The following is a 16483-nucleotide window of genomic DNA, read 5'->3' as shown; positions in this document are numbered from 1 at the left end:
CTCTACTACTATCTTATCATCGTTTCTTTTGTTGATTGAAATATCGTTACTACAGTGGATAGTTTGAATTAATTATCAGGTAGTGTCATCTAGCTGTACTAGCAGGAACTATTTTTACGACAAACTTAAGAATTTTGCCGTAGATGGCGCCACCAACATGTTATAAAATTAGTTCAGCCTATCCACCTCTAGATGGCGATACCATCGTCACCCCGTTGGAGCGCGAAAATATTTGTATTTGAATAAAACGAAATTCTAGTCATGTAATTAATAGAAATATATATCCTTTTAACATGTTTCTATACCTAAATATATATTATTTATACATACAGATAAATCTGTAAACAGAATATTTTTGTAACGTCGTCTTTTCTACCAATATCAAAGCCAAAATAAATGAATTTCTGTAATTTTTGTTTGTTTTTCTGCCTGTATTCTTCTACGAAAATTCAAATATAGCTCAACATGATTTTATCAAATTTGGTCAAATTTTGTACATGTGTAGACATCTTTTCAATTTACAGAACAGGCTATTTTACATCTGCATTAATTAATTTTTACCATATCATTATCCAATATGACGCTGTAAATGTTGAGAAAAGTAAAGGAGTTTAATATTTTATTTTTTAATAACAAACTCTCTCTACGTAAAATTGCATCGATTGGAATCGATGAAAATTGCAATAAAGCATCAATTAACGATCGTGAGATTGAATCTAGAGCATCTTTTTATCATTCTTATCGCCTAGATAAGAGTCTGCTTGTTATATATTGAGGCGATAGAGCGCGTATGCACATAAAAAGATACTTTAAGACATTTGCTCCAAGCATGAGCGACATCAATCATCGCGCATTTACACCCTACCAGTGGAATTGATTGAGTTGTCAACTGCATTTATTGCGTACACGATCATACAGTTCGCTTCCTGAACTTCATTCGCGACGCGCGTGGTGTACTTTGTTGTAGCGTTACTATTTTTTGATGCTGAAGGCGCCCCATCGACAAACAAAAAAATTACAAGTATCGAATTCCTGATAAATTTCTATACATTGAATTTTCGATCTACGATTTTTTAAAACATTTTTAACGCGTACGAAAAATATTTTAATATCCGCTCGATCAATTTGTCCATGTCGCGTTTGTGAACTTGGTGAACTGTGTTTTTAGAGGAAAATCCTCGCTCAGGTAAGTGAGAGACAATTGTAATACGTCTATCTCTTGATTTACGTGGAAAATTGATTAATGAAAATACTGTACAAGTACATCCAAAGTTTCTAAATAATACCAAATAAAAAGAAGATGGTAGATGAAGTATAAGTTGTGGGTGCTAGAAATTAGAGAAAAGGGAGAATAGAAATAGAGATGAGATACAGTTAAACGGAAGAAAATATGCTTATTGCAGGGCCGGCGTGACCTTTTGCGGGGCCTGAATTCACATTCAAATCCTATACTTGAATTTTACAACGATGAATCATTTATTTACAAATGCTATATATTTTTTATAAGATGAATATTCAACAATAATACTTTGATGATTTTTGTCATACCTTTCAATTTAATCATCGCTACTAAAAAAATGTTTTGCATCTCAGCAAAAATTGCTTCCATTCGTTAATGGTATCATCAGTCTGTAAAAAGTTAATCGAAATCGGTACCTTTTAATTCAGTAATTTTCGTAGACCGCGGGGCCTTTTAAAACGCGGGGCCGGGTTCCGGCGAACGCGCTGTACCTACCTTGCGCCGGCCCTGGCTTATTGTAAGATTAGATTTTATTAATTTCTTTGATCTATTATTGTGCCTGCTTTGCATTCGACACAATTCAAGACACTTGGAAGTGTTCTTAAAAATATCACACAATTCGGGGGGAAGCTTCTGGTATGCACGTTTCACAGAAACGTCGTTCAATCAATAAACAAATTATACCATAGTAACATGGTTATTCGTTACGTGGTGTAATGGTAAAATTGCATGATTGCTAGCCAAGAGTAGCAAGTGCAAGATTAGAAATCAATTGTTACTATTGATGTGAGTGGAAAGGGATAATACATACGTTGTGCGTAGTGTTTACGAGCTTCCTTACGATGAAAACATCAGGCTGTCATGACAGTGTCATGGCTGCCTGATTAGCGTCGCGTAATCACCTCGACACATAGGTATTCTGTGCGGGGAAATCGTTGAAGGTGTGAGCTGGTAAGGGACTTTTACGTTGAAGAAGTGATTCGTAACACGATTACAAGCTCATTATTTAACGTAATCAAAGAGAATATGCAAGAAAATGTAAATATATAATAAATGAATCAGTAACGCCATCTAGCGGCAATAGTGAGGATTATTTTCACGACAAACTTAGGCGTTTTGCCGTAGATGGCGCCAGCGACAAGCTCGAAAATTAGTTCGGCCTTTCCACCGCTAGATGGCGATACCAATTTCTACCCTGTGAGAAGACTTCAATTTTTATATTTAACTAAATTCAAATTTAGTTATGTAACTAATGGAAATTCTGCCTTCTTCCATGTTTCTATATCCTCAAATAACAGTTTTATGTTGAAAACTGCATATACGTGTATTTAGAAACATGTCTTATGCACATTATTGAAGTAAATGCAGTAAATTTTCTTTTTACAAGGATAAAAAAACATGTCGTTCCTTAGAATGTCTACTTTAGAAAAGCACAGAATTAATTTCCATCTACACTATATACACAAGTATTTATACAGTGGGTACACTATATAAATAAACAAAAACCCTCTCGATCTGACGTACCCTCGAAACATTTCTAGGGACACCTCGAGAATGGAGAAGGAAGACATCATCCTGACCCCAGGTCAGCGAATACGACCACCTGGTGGGGACCAACTGGCCTCTGATCTCCTCCAGAAGCTCTACGGCCTGAAGACAACCCTTGTGACCGAATTGAACGCGTACGACGACCGTAACTACCGCGTCCTTTGCGAGGATCTTCCATCCAATCCTCATATACCTTCCATCAGCAAGCACGGCTACGTCCTGAAGATCGTCAACTCTCTGGACTCGCGGAAGACACAGGTGATAGAGGCCCAGACGGAGATGCTGATCTTCCTGAACCAACGAAACGTTATCTGTCCCGAACCAGTGAAAAACCTAAACGGATCCTATTACTCCCTGGAGAAACTGAAAGCGAACGGTTCCACGGACAGCTACGCGGTGAGACTGCTGGTGTATCGACCCGGAGAGCTTCTGCATCGGGTACCAATCACTGGCGAACTGCTTCGACACGTGGGCAGGTTCACGGCCAACCTCGACCAAGTCCTCACAGGTTTCTCCCATCCCGCCTACGACGACCACAGCACTCTGTGGATGTTGACCTCGGTGCCCAAGCTGCGTCAGTTCACTTACGCAGTGAGCGACGCGTTACAAAGAACGCTGGCGCACCAGGTGATACACGCCTTCGAGCAAAACGTCCTCCTAGCGATCCCCCAGCTGGAGCAGGGCGTCATACACGGGGACTTGAACGAGCAGAATATCGTGATCAGTCCTAACGGCAGGGACATAGCCGCCGTGATAGATTTCGGGGATTCGCACAGGGCTTGTTTGATATTCGAGCTGGCCATCGCTCTTTGCTACATGATCCTGCAGGCTGGCGACCTGGCGATGGGCAAGCACGTCGTCGAGGGCTACCAAGAGGTCAGGAAGCTGACCGATCTGGAGAAGAGTATCCTGAAGGTCACCGTGTCCGCGAGGATCTGCCAGAGCCTCGTCATGGGCGCTTACTCTCATATCCACGATCCTCAAAACGAGTATCTCCTTATCACGCAAAAGTCGGGATGGAGTTTGCTGAAGAAACTTTGGCCGCTCGATCAGGAGGAGGTTCTGCGTATTTGGGGATTGATGGACTGATGGGGAGAAATGTGATGGCTTTGAGTGGGGAAGAACGGGATGATTTCGAGGGGGATGACATTAACTGGTCGCTCGGGGGGCTCCCCTTTCTTTGTGGATAGAGATTTTCGAGTGAGAAAAGTTTTTGGGTGAGAGAGAAATTGTTTTGGGATTATGCTCGGTATTTTTACGAAACTCATTACAATACGTAAAGTACACAAGGATAAGGTGTAGTCAATGATTATGAGCCTTAATATAGCGAGATTGGGGTATTACTAAGAAAAAAACCTGAATTTATGCATATTCTTATCGATTACTTTCGCAATGGTAACGTCACGGTGAAACTGCGAAAATAAAAGTCGATTCTAAGATTCACAGGTAAAGAAACAATTTTAATATTGTAAAATCAGTATTAAACGCAATCAGTACAAAGTCAGTATTACATGCAATTGGTACAATCATAGTGATAACACGAACGACCAGTTGATTTCCATGCGACTATAGCAATAAAAGTCTTATTCGTATATAGTTTGTATCGTCACGATCAATTTTATAATGTCAATTAAATAATATAATCATTTAATATAAATAAGCTTGTTAAATATGCTTAAAATCGTTAGGAGCTTCCAGCTCCGTTTGAACGACGTTCGAATATCATTGTCAATTAGTGAAGCAATAAATACACCCATTTAAATAAATTTACAGTTGTTTCATTGAATGAATCTCTTGGAGAAATTACTTAAGGTACTGTGCAGTGATATATCCTCTGGTTTTATTCGTATTTAGGCAGTTACATATTTACATAGATATAATGAACAATAATGCTCTTCGTATAATAGTGTGGAGTCACTTTACATAACTAGATCGTGGTATATACAAAAATGCAGATATCGTAAATTAATTCACGGTGAAATTCGTGTGTTACTGGCAGACGACATTAAAGAAAAACACATACCTTGTGTGTAAACTGGATCGAATAACAATTACCGTGGACTTTAATTACTGACTAAAATGTCTTGTCGAAATACATGGATAATGTACAGAATTTGCACGTAATTATACCGTAAAGACAATAAATATTTCGATCCTGGATAATACGCTGTTACCTGCGCTTAAGGTGTAGAAGTTAATTTTTTCTTTATCCGCGTGCGCTTTCATCTTATTTACGTAGCTTGTAATATATATATATATATATATATTTATATATATTTATATATTTTCATATATATATTTATATATTTATATATATATATTTTTTTTTTGTATTTCGATTTCAATAATATACTAATTTATTTATATCTCATTTCATTTACGTCAGCTCGTTTTGGCAAACTGTCTAGCTGTGTTGAGGCAAATTCGTTGATAGCGAAAATCTGTTCACAATATCGTACAAACGAGATTGAAAGTTGGACGTGAAAAATTCAACGCAAGAAAGAAACGTACGGGGGCTCGAGATTCGTGCTCAAAACAAAGTAGTCTTTATTTCGTGTATATATATTCTCGTAGATAGGGATGAAAATTAATTTAAAAGAATTTAATTATCATAGATGAAAATAAACGTGACCGTTTGCGTGTGTATGTAGTCGCACGCGACCAGAGGCACACAAGTAAAGTTTCATTTTCCTTTATGAGCTGTCTCGGCTAACAATGGAACGTTCATGTTAACGAATTTTCGCCAGAGGTTATTAACAAAATAGTATATTACAGTACCTATATAATTTTATTGCTTAGAATCTATCGGTTTGCGTACGCCCGACGAAGCGCTCGCAGGCGTATAATAATTCATTTATTTAACTTATGTCGTTAGTAACTTCGATAACTTCTTTATTTCCATTTCATCGTACGTTTTAACTTAACATCCGTCGTTCGTTAATATAATCTATACTTTATTTTTTATCGTCGAAATCAGAGGTAACGTCGCAATAAATACACCGCACATTTACTCCGAGGAAACGTAACGAGGTAACAAACATGCACGGAACGGTACGCTTGGAATGTTTTGAAGACGTCTCGGGAGAAAATAGATAAGAGGAAGGTGTGTTGACGTTCGATGGTGCCCGGGCCCAATTGCACGGTGGCCAGGGACCTCGAGCTTACGCGATGAAATAGTTGGGGGAATTTGCGTGTTTTTATTACGAATATAATCTGGTAACGTTAACAGTTTCGACACGAAGGGCGATATTACTGCGATTTCTCTCGAAATTACGTTTCGAATACATCGATAAGACTTATCCAGCAGACCCTGTGTTGCTAACCTGTTAGTTGTTCGAACAGTTCGAAGGGCATTAAAATTAGAGGGATACAGATCAGGTCTCTTCCCCTGCGAGGGGTCCTGATGGGTAACGTTGAACACCGAGAACAGTTCACAGAAGAAGCGTAGCGTTTTCAGTCTTCGGGTAAATGATTCCATCGCGCGCTTTCGAAATCCGATCGAGCGAATCGGTCGATCGTGCGTCGTCGAAGTGTACGTAAAAAAATAAAGCCTCGAAGAACGAATTTTTGTGCCGTCCTTTAACGGAGCGCGGTTGAGTAGACAAACTGGGTACCGTTCAGCGCTCCCTTCCGCCGTAACAGTTTCAACTATCGAACAGAGATGGGCAAAATTTTACTCGAACGATAGACAACGAATAAAATCAACTTACAGCAATTTATCCGTGACGTATACTCGATTAGGGAAATACTCGTCGTTTCATTTTCGCTGAACGAGTAACAGAGCAAGCGATCGTCCATCTTTCGTTCGCCGTACGAAATTTCTGTCTCGACGAGAATTCTGCCCATCTCCGAGATTGAATAGTTTCAAAGCTCGTCTTTCGAAACACCAATCGCGATGATTTATCGTTCGCGAACAGTTTCCTCTCGAGGATACGATTACGGTTTTCTACTATTCTCGTCGAACTTCAACAATATAATTTCTCGAACTTTCTCGTTTATTCTTTTTTCCCCTTTTTTTTCTTTTTTTAAGCTTTTATTTTTTGTTGGACGAATGCCAGGAATTCCCTCGTTCTCCCCTGGGTCACGCGCGCAATTAGGAACGGTGCCAAACTAACGGGTTACACACGTTCGGAAATTATAGCTTTAATTAGCACACAATTAGGAATCGGATTCTTATTGAGGGGAGGGGCGGGGGCGCACGAAGGTCTCGGTGCTCAGACGCGAGTACGTTGGTTCGGTGGTACAGAGAAGTGCAAAGGGTACGCGGGGGGAAGGACTGGGTGACGATTACCAACGGAAGTAATTTGTGGTCGCACTTGAATGTTTCTGTTACGCGACGAACGTGCTCAAAGATTCGAACGCTGAACTTTCCCTTTTCCCTGTTCGCTCGATTCGCACAGGTAATCGGACAGGTAATCTTCGGACTCGTTGCCACGATCTGCGGTACTTCCCACGCGCGATTCTCGACGCATCTCGACCTAACGTTATCATTCGTGCAACAATTGTTACCGATGACCTAGCGGCACGATTGACAGCACTGCTTCTGGTAAAGGGGCACTCTGCACATGTTCATCGTCTTCACCCTGGTGCAGAGCTGCGAGTGGTCCTTGCAGTCCTCTGGAATAGCGTGGATAAGGATCCTGTTCTTAATTTCATTTCTTTCAACTGTATTAAATTTGTGGCGACGACGAGGCGACGTCGTGTCTCTGTCTTATGTTTAGTTTTTTAAATGGTACGGCTGGATGAATGGAACGAGGTTCGTGATGTACGACAGTGTTGAGTAAATGTTAAATTATTGGTTCGAATTTCGAGCGAATGCTTATATGATTAGGTAGAATGTTCCTTAGGGTGAATGCGTTTATTTAAACAGAGTGCAAGCGATAGGTGAGAACGAACAAAGAATGTCTGTGATGCGTGAGCGAACTAATGGTTAGTTCGTAAGTCAGTCATGTCAGAGAGTTCGTCGAGACGAGTCACTCGAGCTACGCGAGTGTCTCTAAAATGCTTAAAATATGTAACGGTCTTAATTCGGTGGCCAGGGACTGTATTTCATAGAGAACGTATTACCTGGCGTTTGAGGACACGGTGGACCCCTGCACGTCTTCATGACAGGTGGTCGTGGGATGTCCCTGCACGCGTTGCCAGCTGGTTTCTTCGTTCCGAACCACACGCACTGGAGAATCCTGTACTTGATGCCGTCCTCCTCGCAGGACGCTGTACACTGTTGAGTGTAATCGAAAGTTATGGTCGTAAGTGAAGCTTCGTCGATACTTGTACAAAGAAGATTTGAAGATCAAACAGGATCAAGTCTATGTACAAGGTTGACTTTGATATAATTAAAAGAATTCAGGAAACGTACTTCGGACCATTCGCCAACTCTCCAAACGCCCTTGCAGATGTCGTTGTAGCACTCCTGCCTCTGCAGAGGTCTGGCAGTGTCGTCGCATTTGTTGGGATCCAGCAAGGTGACGTTCTGCTGGCCATTGTCCTCGTCGTCGACCAAACGGCAGGTGACGTCGCGTCTCTGCATCGCTGTTTTCCAGTTGAAACATCTGGACGTCTCGCAGGGGGTCCATTCCGTGGTATGCCATTGAGGACATTTTCCAAATCCGCATGGTCTGACCTTTTGAGGCACCGGATGTCCAGCGTCCTCGCATAGCGTTGCTCCTATCACCGTTCTTGGCGCCACTCGAGTCGAGTTTCCGATTGGTTTCGACGAACGCACCGTGCACTGAGCTCCGCGCATCTTAAAAGACGCGAGAAGGTTAGATACTTCTTAAATGAACTTAATCCTAGGTGATCCGGGAAGTGATTGTCTAAACAGAAATTGCATTACCTGAAATCCGCTTCCTCCACAGGTTTGAGAGCACTTGGACCAGTCCGTCGTCACCCACTCGAACAGAAGGTCCTCGTTGGCGTCTGGAAGTTGCGTTAATTAATTATTAACAATAAATTTTGAGCAAAAGGTTGTGTGATCCTCCTCGGATGTAGTTGGAAGTTCAAACCTTGGATTTTTATATTTTTTTCAAATCGTATCGGCGGGTTTATATTTATGCAAGTTTTAATTTCAATTTTACTAATTTCTATAATTTTAAGATTAAAAATCTTTTTATTTTCGAACAGCCGAAATTCATGTTCCGTTATACAGGGTGTCCTAAAAATGTTGTAACACCTTGAAAGGGGTGATTCGGGAGATGATTTGAAACAACTTTTTCCTTAGCGAAAATGTTGTCCGAGGCTTCGTTGAGGAGATATTAACGGAAAACACTGACCAATCAGAGCGCGCGGATACCGTTGGAGCGGTCGCAGTAGCGAAGGCTACGAGCTAAGCGGCCGCGTCCAATGTCCTTCGATGCACGTCGAGTCGCTTGTTCGCGTACAAGCGCGGCCGCTTAGCACATAACCTTCGCTACCGCGGCCGCTCCAACGGTATACGCGCGCTCTGATTGATTAGTGTTTTCTGTTAATATCTCTTCAACGAAGCCTCGGACAACATTTTCGCTAAGGAAAAAATTGTTTCAAATCACCCCCCGAACTACCCCTTTCAATGTTACAACATTTTTGGGATACCCTGTATGGTGAAAAATGCTGTGAAGCGATGAAATGGGTGGTTAGTAACAGAATAAATATCTCCCGTTACACAGTTTGAAAAGAATAGCAAGGGTTGATTATACCATAGAAAGGTCATACAACTTAACTTTATTTATTTCATTATTCATAATACAGGAGAACAAAGAAATTTACTATGTGTACTTCCAAGGTGAAAGAGCAGGATATCTGATTTCAATCCTTCACCGAGTTGCTAGATAAAACTAAACAATGCATCTTCTATCTCTTCTATACTAACGAAGCCTTCCATAGAAGTCAACAAAGAAACAAATCTTTCAAGTTAAACGATATTAAAATTAGATTAAATTTCCTTACCTATAACCGTAAGCGACGCGCCAATGGAATCGATGGTAGTGTTCGTCCCAGTTGTAGTAGCCACAATATCCGGTTTGCTGGTCTTCTCGGTCCCTCCATTGGTGGAGCTCTCACGAGAATCAATCTCGTCCTCCGCCGAATCCTGATCCTTCTCCGTCGCGGTAAGCCCTCGATCCTCGGTCGCCAGATCACCGACATCTTCCTCCAGGTCCTTGGAACTCATCGTTCGAGCCATATCGTCGTTGACGGTATCGTTCTCCACGGTCACCCTCCGTTTCTTCATTTCATCTTCGAGCATCTCCCCGTAATCTTCCGTCCTGTCCAGTACCGCTTCTTCCTTATCTGGTTTCCCCGAAACGTCTTCTAATCCCTTCAACGACATCGTGGCGTAAGCGTGTTCGTGTTGGTTTTCAGAACTGTCGTGATTCCTTCGATTGGTCCCTATCCTGTGAGATTTTTCGGAGCTTTCATGGTTGGAACTGGTGTCTGGAATATGATACACCCCCAAGCTGACGCCATCCGACGTGGTCTCCGCTTTAGAATCCTTCGTTTGATCCTTGAGAGTGGAGTTCCAGTGGGTCTTTGCGTCTGGGGTATTTTGCCATTGCCTCTTCACGTTCTTCAGCGATTCCTCGACGTAGTCGGAGATCGTAGGCGTCGCTAGATTGTCTTTGCTAGCAACAGGTGTGATCTTCACTGGTTCGCTGTGCTGGAGCTCGTACACGGACTCGTCCAAGTCGTAGGCATCGACGTCGATGAATATCCTCTCCTCGTCTGGCCCGAAGATCTGGTCTGGAATGGCCGTGTTGCGGTACAAACTGTCCAAGTTCTCCTCCACGTTCTGGTACCTCAGACCGGAAGTCCTGTTTGGCATGGTGCGTTTCGCCGCCACTGCTTCTTTTCGTACGTCGTCGATGTACGTTAATGGGGCGGTCCTGTGGGACCTTCCTGAGGAACCTTCGCTTTTGAAGGGCCAGTACTCCTAGGGGAGGATTAACAATTAAAACGCACGATTTGAGTTTTCGTTGAACGACGACGACAATTAGTGGAAGAGAAGAAATGCGTGAGTTCTCAAGTGAGCAAGATGTCGGGTCATTTTGTAAGTCTCTGAGTATTTATCTGCTTCGATTGTTAACCGTGGCTACTCGATTAACCATCGCTTTTAAGAAGTTAAATATTTTCTTGGAGTAAGGTTACTTTGGTATAAATGTGCAGAGACTTACGAGATGATCCGGTGAAGATAGAAGGGAGAGTTAACGGAAATAGCTTGGATATGTTTCACAGATAAATGAAAAGGGAAGTTGAATTGGACGATTAGTCTTGCTGGCATAGTTTGCTCAGATGGTCTTACCTTTAAATTCGATATAAAATAAGTTAAGTGCGGTACGAGAGCAGAGGCACTTGACGATGCGGTTGATTCCACGGATTCGTGGTATCCCGGCTGATAAATTAACAATATCCATCACCATACAAAGTTTGTCCACGCGTATAGAAAGCAGGAAAGTAAAGAATTAGAGACGGAGAATTAGTTCATCATGCGTTCATCCAGGTATTTAACCTTTTAATTGCTTCTCGAGTATATTCGTACAATACTATTTTATTCTAAATGCTGAAGAGAACACTGTGTGAACGTTGCATATTTACAAGAATAATTATTAAAAAATGTATTGCGAGGATAATACAGCGTAGAGGTCCTTTTTTGTATCCACTGACTCAGCAATGAAAAGATTAAAAATATTTTCGAGAGTGGAATCAAGGATACGATCTTAACGATCTTACCTGGTTCTGCGAGGTTACGGTGTGTTCTTTGCGTAAGAGTGTGGAATCTGGCGGTGTCGGGCTGGTCTTTTGCTTCCTCTGGTGTGGCTTCGTCGTTGGTTTGCTAGTAAACGCTCGCTCGTGACTCAAATCTTCGCTGTCGATGGGTGCGAAACGATTCCCATAGGCGGCTGCAGCAGATTTGTTTAAAATCATTATACAGTAAAGTACCCATTAATGGACAAACTGAGGACTGAACTAGTGTATTTATGGTAGAGATATTTGTGCATTTATGGAGACTTTACTGTAACAACCTTTCGCAGGATAACGTGAATAATGCCTATGAATTATTATTGAGAATAATACAGTTTAAATCTTCTATGGCACACAAAATCATAATCTACAATGTAGGAGTCTAAACGAAAACCTTAGCTACGAAAAACGAAAGCTTTATCTACACGACCAATCCCGTACCCTACGTTTCGTGTTCTCGTTTCGACTCCTTATTGTTGGGTGTGGGAGGCGCAGATACTACAGTAATTTCGAATTTAATATCATTTGTATACCAAAAAAGATTAAACCAGATTTAAACAGTTTAAACAATAAACGAGTTAAACAATATTTATGGATCGGAAAACGTGATAAATAATGCTGCAACAAATCTTTACCCGCCCGATCGGTGTAAAGACTTTCACCAGAATTCGCTGGCGCTGAATCCAAGTTGGCGTTTCGTTGAAGATGGACGGAATTGCTAAGTCGCAAATATTCCTCGCTGCTTAGCTGCTCCTTGGAGCGAAATTTTACTATCAGTTGCGTCTCCGCGTGCGAGTTACCCGCTGGAAAAAAAAATACGCGCAACGATCATTTTTATCGCGCCCAAGATACATTAAGAAATTCGGTGCATCGTGTTCGACGAAGTTGAACATTTACCTATGCACGCGTAAACACCAGAATCCGCTTCTGTTATGCGATTTATCTTCAGCGCTCCCTTCCTGCTGATCTTGTACTTCCTCGATCTCCTTAATTCCTTGTTGTCCTTGGTCCATTTGATCTGCGACCTGGAAACGTTGCGATTTTAGCTGGTGCCCTTACCATTTTCATAACTCAAACTTCCTTACAGCCAGAAATATTCGTACTCTCTGTATGTGTATCAAGAATTTTTTCGAAATTAAACGACAGGTTTGATGTTTCCAAGTAAATTTTTCTTTATAAATATAGAGCTTATTCATATACATATTGATAATAGTACATTTATTTGGAAACATCAAATTTAATTTAGATGAATATCTTCGATAGACGTAAAGGGCACGAATATTTATGGGACTGGCTGCATGTAAAATGGCATATATTATAAAATAATATGATCGAGACTTGGGTCTAACTCCAATTGGGCCTAAACTACGTAAAAACTGACTTGCGTTTGTTTGTGTTGCTCGTTAGACTATGAACAAAAAAATTACCTTAAATCTGTCATCTAAAATGTGTCAACATGGTCAGAGATAAAAAAATCAAGAAAAAAATGAAGAGAAACGCCAAGACTGACGTCCTGATCCTTCGCGAAGTCTGTTAATGGTGTTTTTAGAGAATAGCGAACTCACTTGTCGAATTCCCTGACAGGACAACGGATCTTGACCGAAAGCGTGCCCTGGAACACCTTGGCCACCCCTCCGATCTTCAGGTTCACTTCTCCGGCCGGGTCCGTTTGATTGTACGTCGTATTTTGGCTGGAGATAATCGGCAACGGACCCGCGTCCATGTTGTGACACGACTTGGTATTGCAGAGCTTCTCTGAGGCAGGCTTTTCAGGCGGGCATTGATGCTCCTCGCGATTTTGCTTGTGCCCTTGGGCCATTATTTGTTCGCAGACCACTTTGCGCCTCTTCACGCCCCCGTTGCAGGGCTTCGAGCACTGAAACACGCCGTCGATCGCGTCTGATCCTCTTATATACATTTTATACGATCATTTCTGCCACTGTTATTGACATCGATCTCCCAAATTGGAGTTTCACATTCTTCCACATATAATGTTAAATTATTTAAAAGCAGTATTCCTTTAACACGTTGACTGCCAGGCGCATTTTACGTGGTTTGACCATGGCGCCAACATGAATTTTTCATTATGCGACGTATATTACGTTAAAATATTATCTACAGCAGATAAGGTGAATTATATAATGGTGTTAAATGCATTTTTTGTAGTGGGAGTCACTGGTGACCCTCGATGCACTGTAGACCATTTTTGCGATTATCGGTTGTCTTAAACTGTTGCAAAATCTGTTACGGAAAAAATTTTAAACAGCTAAGGAGAACGAGAGCAAAGAATTGCACTAAAAGAATGGCGACGTATTGTGCCGACTGTTTTGGTCCACCTTTTCTTTGCCTACCATGCTTCAATGTAACTCATCGCCGTGTGAAACAAAAATAGTATGTATATTTTCCTTGTATTAATAAAATTATTATTTCATGTTCTGTATGCATTAATTTCTTCAAACCACTATAATAACAATGGTATTATTTAAAAATTTAACGGCATCGATATATACTCTAATTACGGATTCTTACTATTGGTCGCGTCGTCGGTCACCAGTGGGCTCCACGGCGCTGCAGCTAAATCGAGCGCCGGTTACCGGCGACCCCCACGGCAGTCAACGTGTTAACTACGTTACTAAGCGTAAGTAAGTTACTTAGGTTTAGAGGTAAGGTCGAAACACTCTCAGAACGAGGTTCTTACTACTTTGGTTTATTTGGTAATTAAAAACGGTTGTGATTATTTAACCGATTCGCTCTGGTTACGAATAGATTTGTCAACACAAGGCTAAGGTGACTCGAGCAAACGCACACATTAATATAAAGTTCCCAGATACCACAATTATACTATAGTAATTGGACTATACTAATTTTCATTCCGATCCAACTGTTCTCTTCTAAAGGATAAAAATGATAGAGGTCTGATTTTGTACCGAAAATACCAGGCAGTACTCGTAACGCGGGAGAAAATCCCGCTAACGCGATTTCGGTGGTTGTTGGGGGATCGTTTAATTCACCGAACAGAGAAAAAGTACCTTGCTCCATTCTCCCGTGCTCCATTTAATCGGGCAATCCAATACGTTGCAATATCGTCTGTCGGCTGGCTGCGGCTGCGGGCACATGTGGTTTGGCACTGACTGTATCTTACCTGTGGAGCTGCGTGTCACCTCGTGCACGCACGTGACTTCGCGTGTCTGTATACCGATCCCGCACGAGCTCATGCACGGCGAGAAATCGCTGTAATTCCACCTGCGGGCAGAAATTAATCGCGGTAATCAGATTCAGGGTGATGATGCTTGTAACTGTCCAGAAGAAGAATTTTTAGAGGTCCATGTTGGATACCTTACACGTTGTGGTTTTGGAAAACAAGCGTTTACTATAGGATGTAGGATATTTTTTTAATATATTGACCCAAGTTTCAAATTTGATAGTGGAGTTTTAAATGGAATTGTACTCTTGCAATAGGTTTGATTTTAATATTTGGCTGTATGTATGTTACCATTGCGTAATGTTCTTTTGAACACAAATTAAAAAAATAAACTTAGCGAAAATGTTGTCCGAGACTTAAGGAGATATTATCTGAAAACCCCAACCAATCAGAGCGCGAGTACGCCGGTGGAGCGGCCGCAGCAGTATAGGCTACGCGATAGGCGGCCACAGTAGCATAGAGTACGTGTTAGGCAGCCGCGGTAGCACAGGCTACGCGCTAAACAGCCGCGCGCTGTTTGGTCGAGGTTTTCTGTTAATATCTCTTGAACAAAGTCTCGGGCAACATTTTCGCTAAGGAGAAAATTGTTATAAATCACCTCCCGAACCACTCCTTTCAAGGACCTCCAACATTTTTGAGACACCCTGTATATAATTGTATCGTGAAATATACACAAATGATTACTACACAATTTACAATATAATATAATAAAATGGTTCAACACGACGCAAATAGTATCTAGTAGACGAAGACAAAAGAAGAAGAAAAAATATACATGTCGAACTGAGTAACTTCCTCCTTTTCGAAGTCGGTTAATAAAATGGACTATTTTTCCTAACGTAAGTTAATCTTGGTTACCTTGGAGGGCAAGAATGATCGTTGCAGACCCTTGTCCTGGCTTCCGGCTTGGTTTCGGCGGTGCAGAGCAGAGGCATTACGGTTTTGCCCGTGTCGTCCCGCACGCAATTTATTATCAGATCCTGAAAACCTGGAAGATCAAAGGGAACTGTCGATATCGCGATCCACGAATGGATCCTGAGCTTCGCAGAGCGTCTTTGACACTGGCATCTTTGTCTTTGCTATCGGTCTAAGGAGATGGCTAAGTATCGTTCAACTTTAATCCGTCAGTTCGATGCAATCGAATCGGGTGACTCGGCTGCTAAGCGCTGTTAATTGCATAATCGGGTTGAATTATCCCGGATAATTAAGCGCGTAACGTGGAACGAACGCGGTTTCCTTCCGTTAATCCCACCTGATTTGATCGTTGAAAATCGACTGTCGACTGAAGTCGACTGAATACAGTATTCGACGAACGGGGGAGGTGGTTACGAATGGTTACGCACCGAATAGATCCGTTAAAGGATTTTCCGAGCGTCGAGTACGACAGTCGAAAGACTAGCTCACGATTCGAGGATTGATTCATAGAATTGGCAATAATCTCGCGTCAGCTATTCTCGGTTCGCTCTTAATCCACGAACAGAACTGTCAGGAAATTATAAAGCCGGCGACTGACTTGCAACAGAACGCTGTAATGTAACTGCTCGGCACGAATTTTACGGTTCGACACCAACGTTACATTACAAGGTACTTTTTGAAATCACGAATACTCGCTTCGAACTCTCGGCTGAATTCTCTCTCAATGCTTCCTTCTCAGCAGTTCAGTGAAAAGTAGACGATCAAAGAGGTTCGTCAAAAAACCTACAGACCAGCGACGCACGGTCGAGCGCGAACCGAGCGCAAGAACGGCTCGATTCGTTGCTCGCTAGTCCGTCCAAACT

The 16483-nt window shown here is 41.8% G+C and overlaps 2 protein-coding genes across 4 annotated transcripts in view; one reads left to right on the top strand and one right to left on the bottom strand.

The window, feature by feature from the left end:
• The first annotated feature begins 813 nt into the window (after positions 1–813).
• LOC128879078 (hydroxylysine kinase) lies at positions 814–5340 on the top strand. Of its 2 annotated transcripts, none has more exons than XM_054127910.1 (2): positions 814–1186; positions 2782–5340. In XM_054127910.1, the coding sequence occupies exon 2, from the start codon at positions 2795–2797 to the stop codon at positions 3875–3877; it is 1083 nt and encodes a 360-aa protein (XP_053983885.1). In that variant the 5' UTR covers positions 814–1186; positions 2782–2794; the 3' UTR covers positions 3878–5340. The 2 variants fall into 2 exon arrangements, with proteins under 2 accessions (XP_053983885.1, XP_053983893.1); XM_054127918.1 differs by lacking the exon at positions 814–1186 and adding an exon at positions 2067–2191.
• A 149-nt stretch (positions 5341–5489) lies between these two features.
• LOC128879025 (protein madd-4) overlaps positions 5490–16483 on the bottom strand; it is a 291826-nt gene continuing 280832 nt past the window's right edge. The window contains exons 13-24 of one of the 2 annotated variants that reach the window (XM_054127809.1): positions 15564–15693; positions 14533–14746; positions 13069–13379; positions 12401–12528; positions 12139–12306; positions 11492–11661; positions 11064–11153; positions 9713–10694; positions 8625–8707; positions 8148–8534; positions 7856–8009; positions 5490–7405 (exon numbers count right to left, since the gene is read on the bottom strand). In XM_054127809.1, the coding sequence (XP_053983784.1) occupies positions 7305–7405; positions 7856–8009; positions 8148–8534; positions 8625–8707; positions 9713–10694; positions 11064–11153; positions 11492–11661; positions 12139–12306; positions 12401–12528; positions 13069–13379; positions 14533–14746; positions 15564–15693 (2918 nt within the window). In that variant the 3' untranslated portion in view covers positions 5490–7304. The remainder of the gene's footprint in view (positions 7406–7855; positions 8010–8147; positions 8535–8624; positions 8708–9712; positions 10695–11063; positions 11154–11491; positions 11662–12138; positions 12307–12400; positions 12529–13068; positions 13380–14532; positions 14747–15563; positions 15694–16483) is intronic. The other variant, XM_054127816.1, reaches the window with a different exon arrangement.

The sequence above is a fragment of the Hylaeus volcanicus genome, chromosome 1 (genome assembly GCF_026283585.1).
Source record: "Hylaeus volcanicus isolate JK05 chromosome 1, UHH_iyHylVolc1.0_haploid, whole genome shotgun sequence".
Classification (NCBI taxonomy): domain Eukaryota; kingdom Metazoa; phylum Arthropoda; class Insecta; order Hymenoptera; family Colletidae; genus Hylaeus; species Hylaeus volcanicus.
The sequence above is the reverse complement of the archived record's forward strand: the minus strand, read 5'-3'. Positions and strand labels throughout refer to the sequence as shown.

Bases quoted from the DNA above. Each gene is read 5' to 3' on its own strand.
- LOC128879078 (XM_054127910.1), top strand. From the start codon at position 2,795: ATGGAGAAGGAAGACATCATCCTGACCCCAGGTCAGCGAATACGACCA.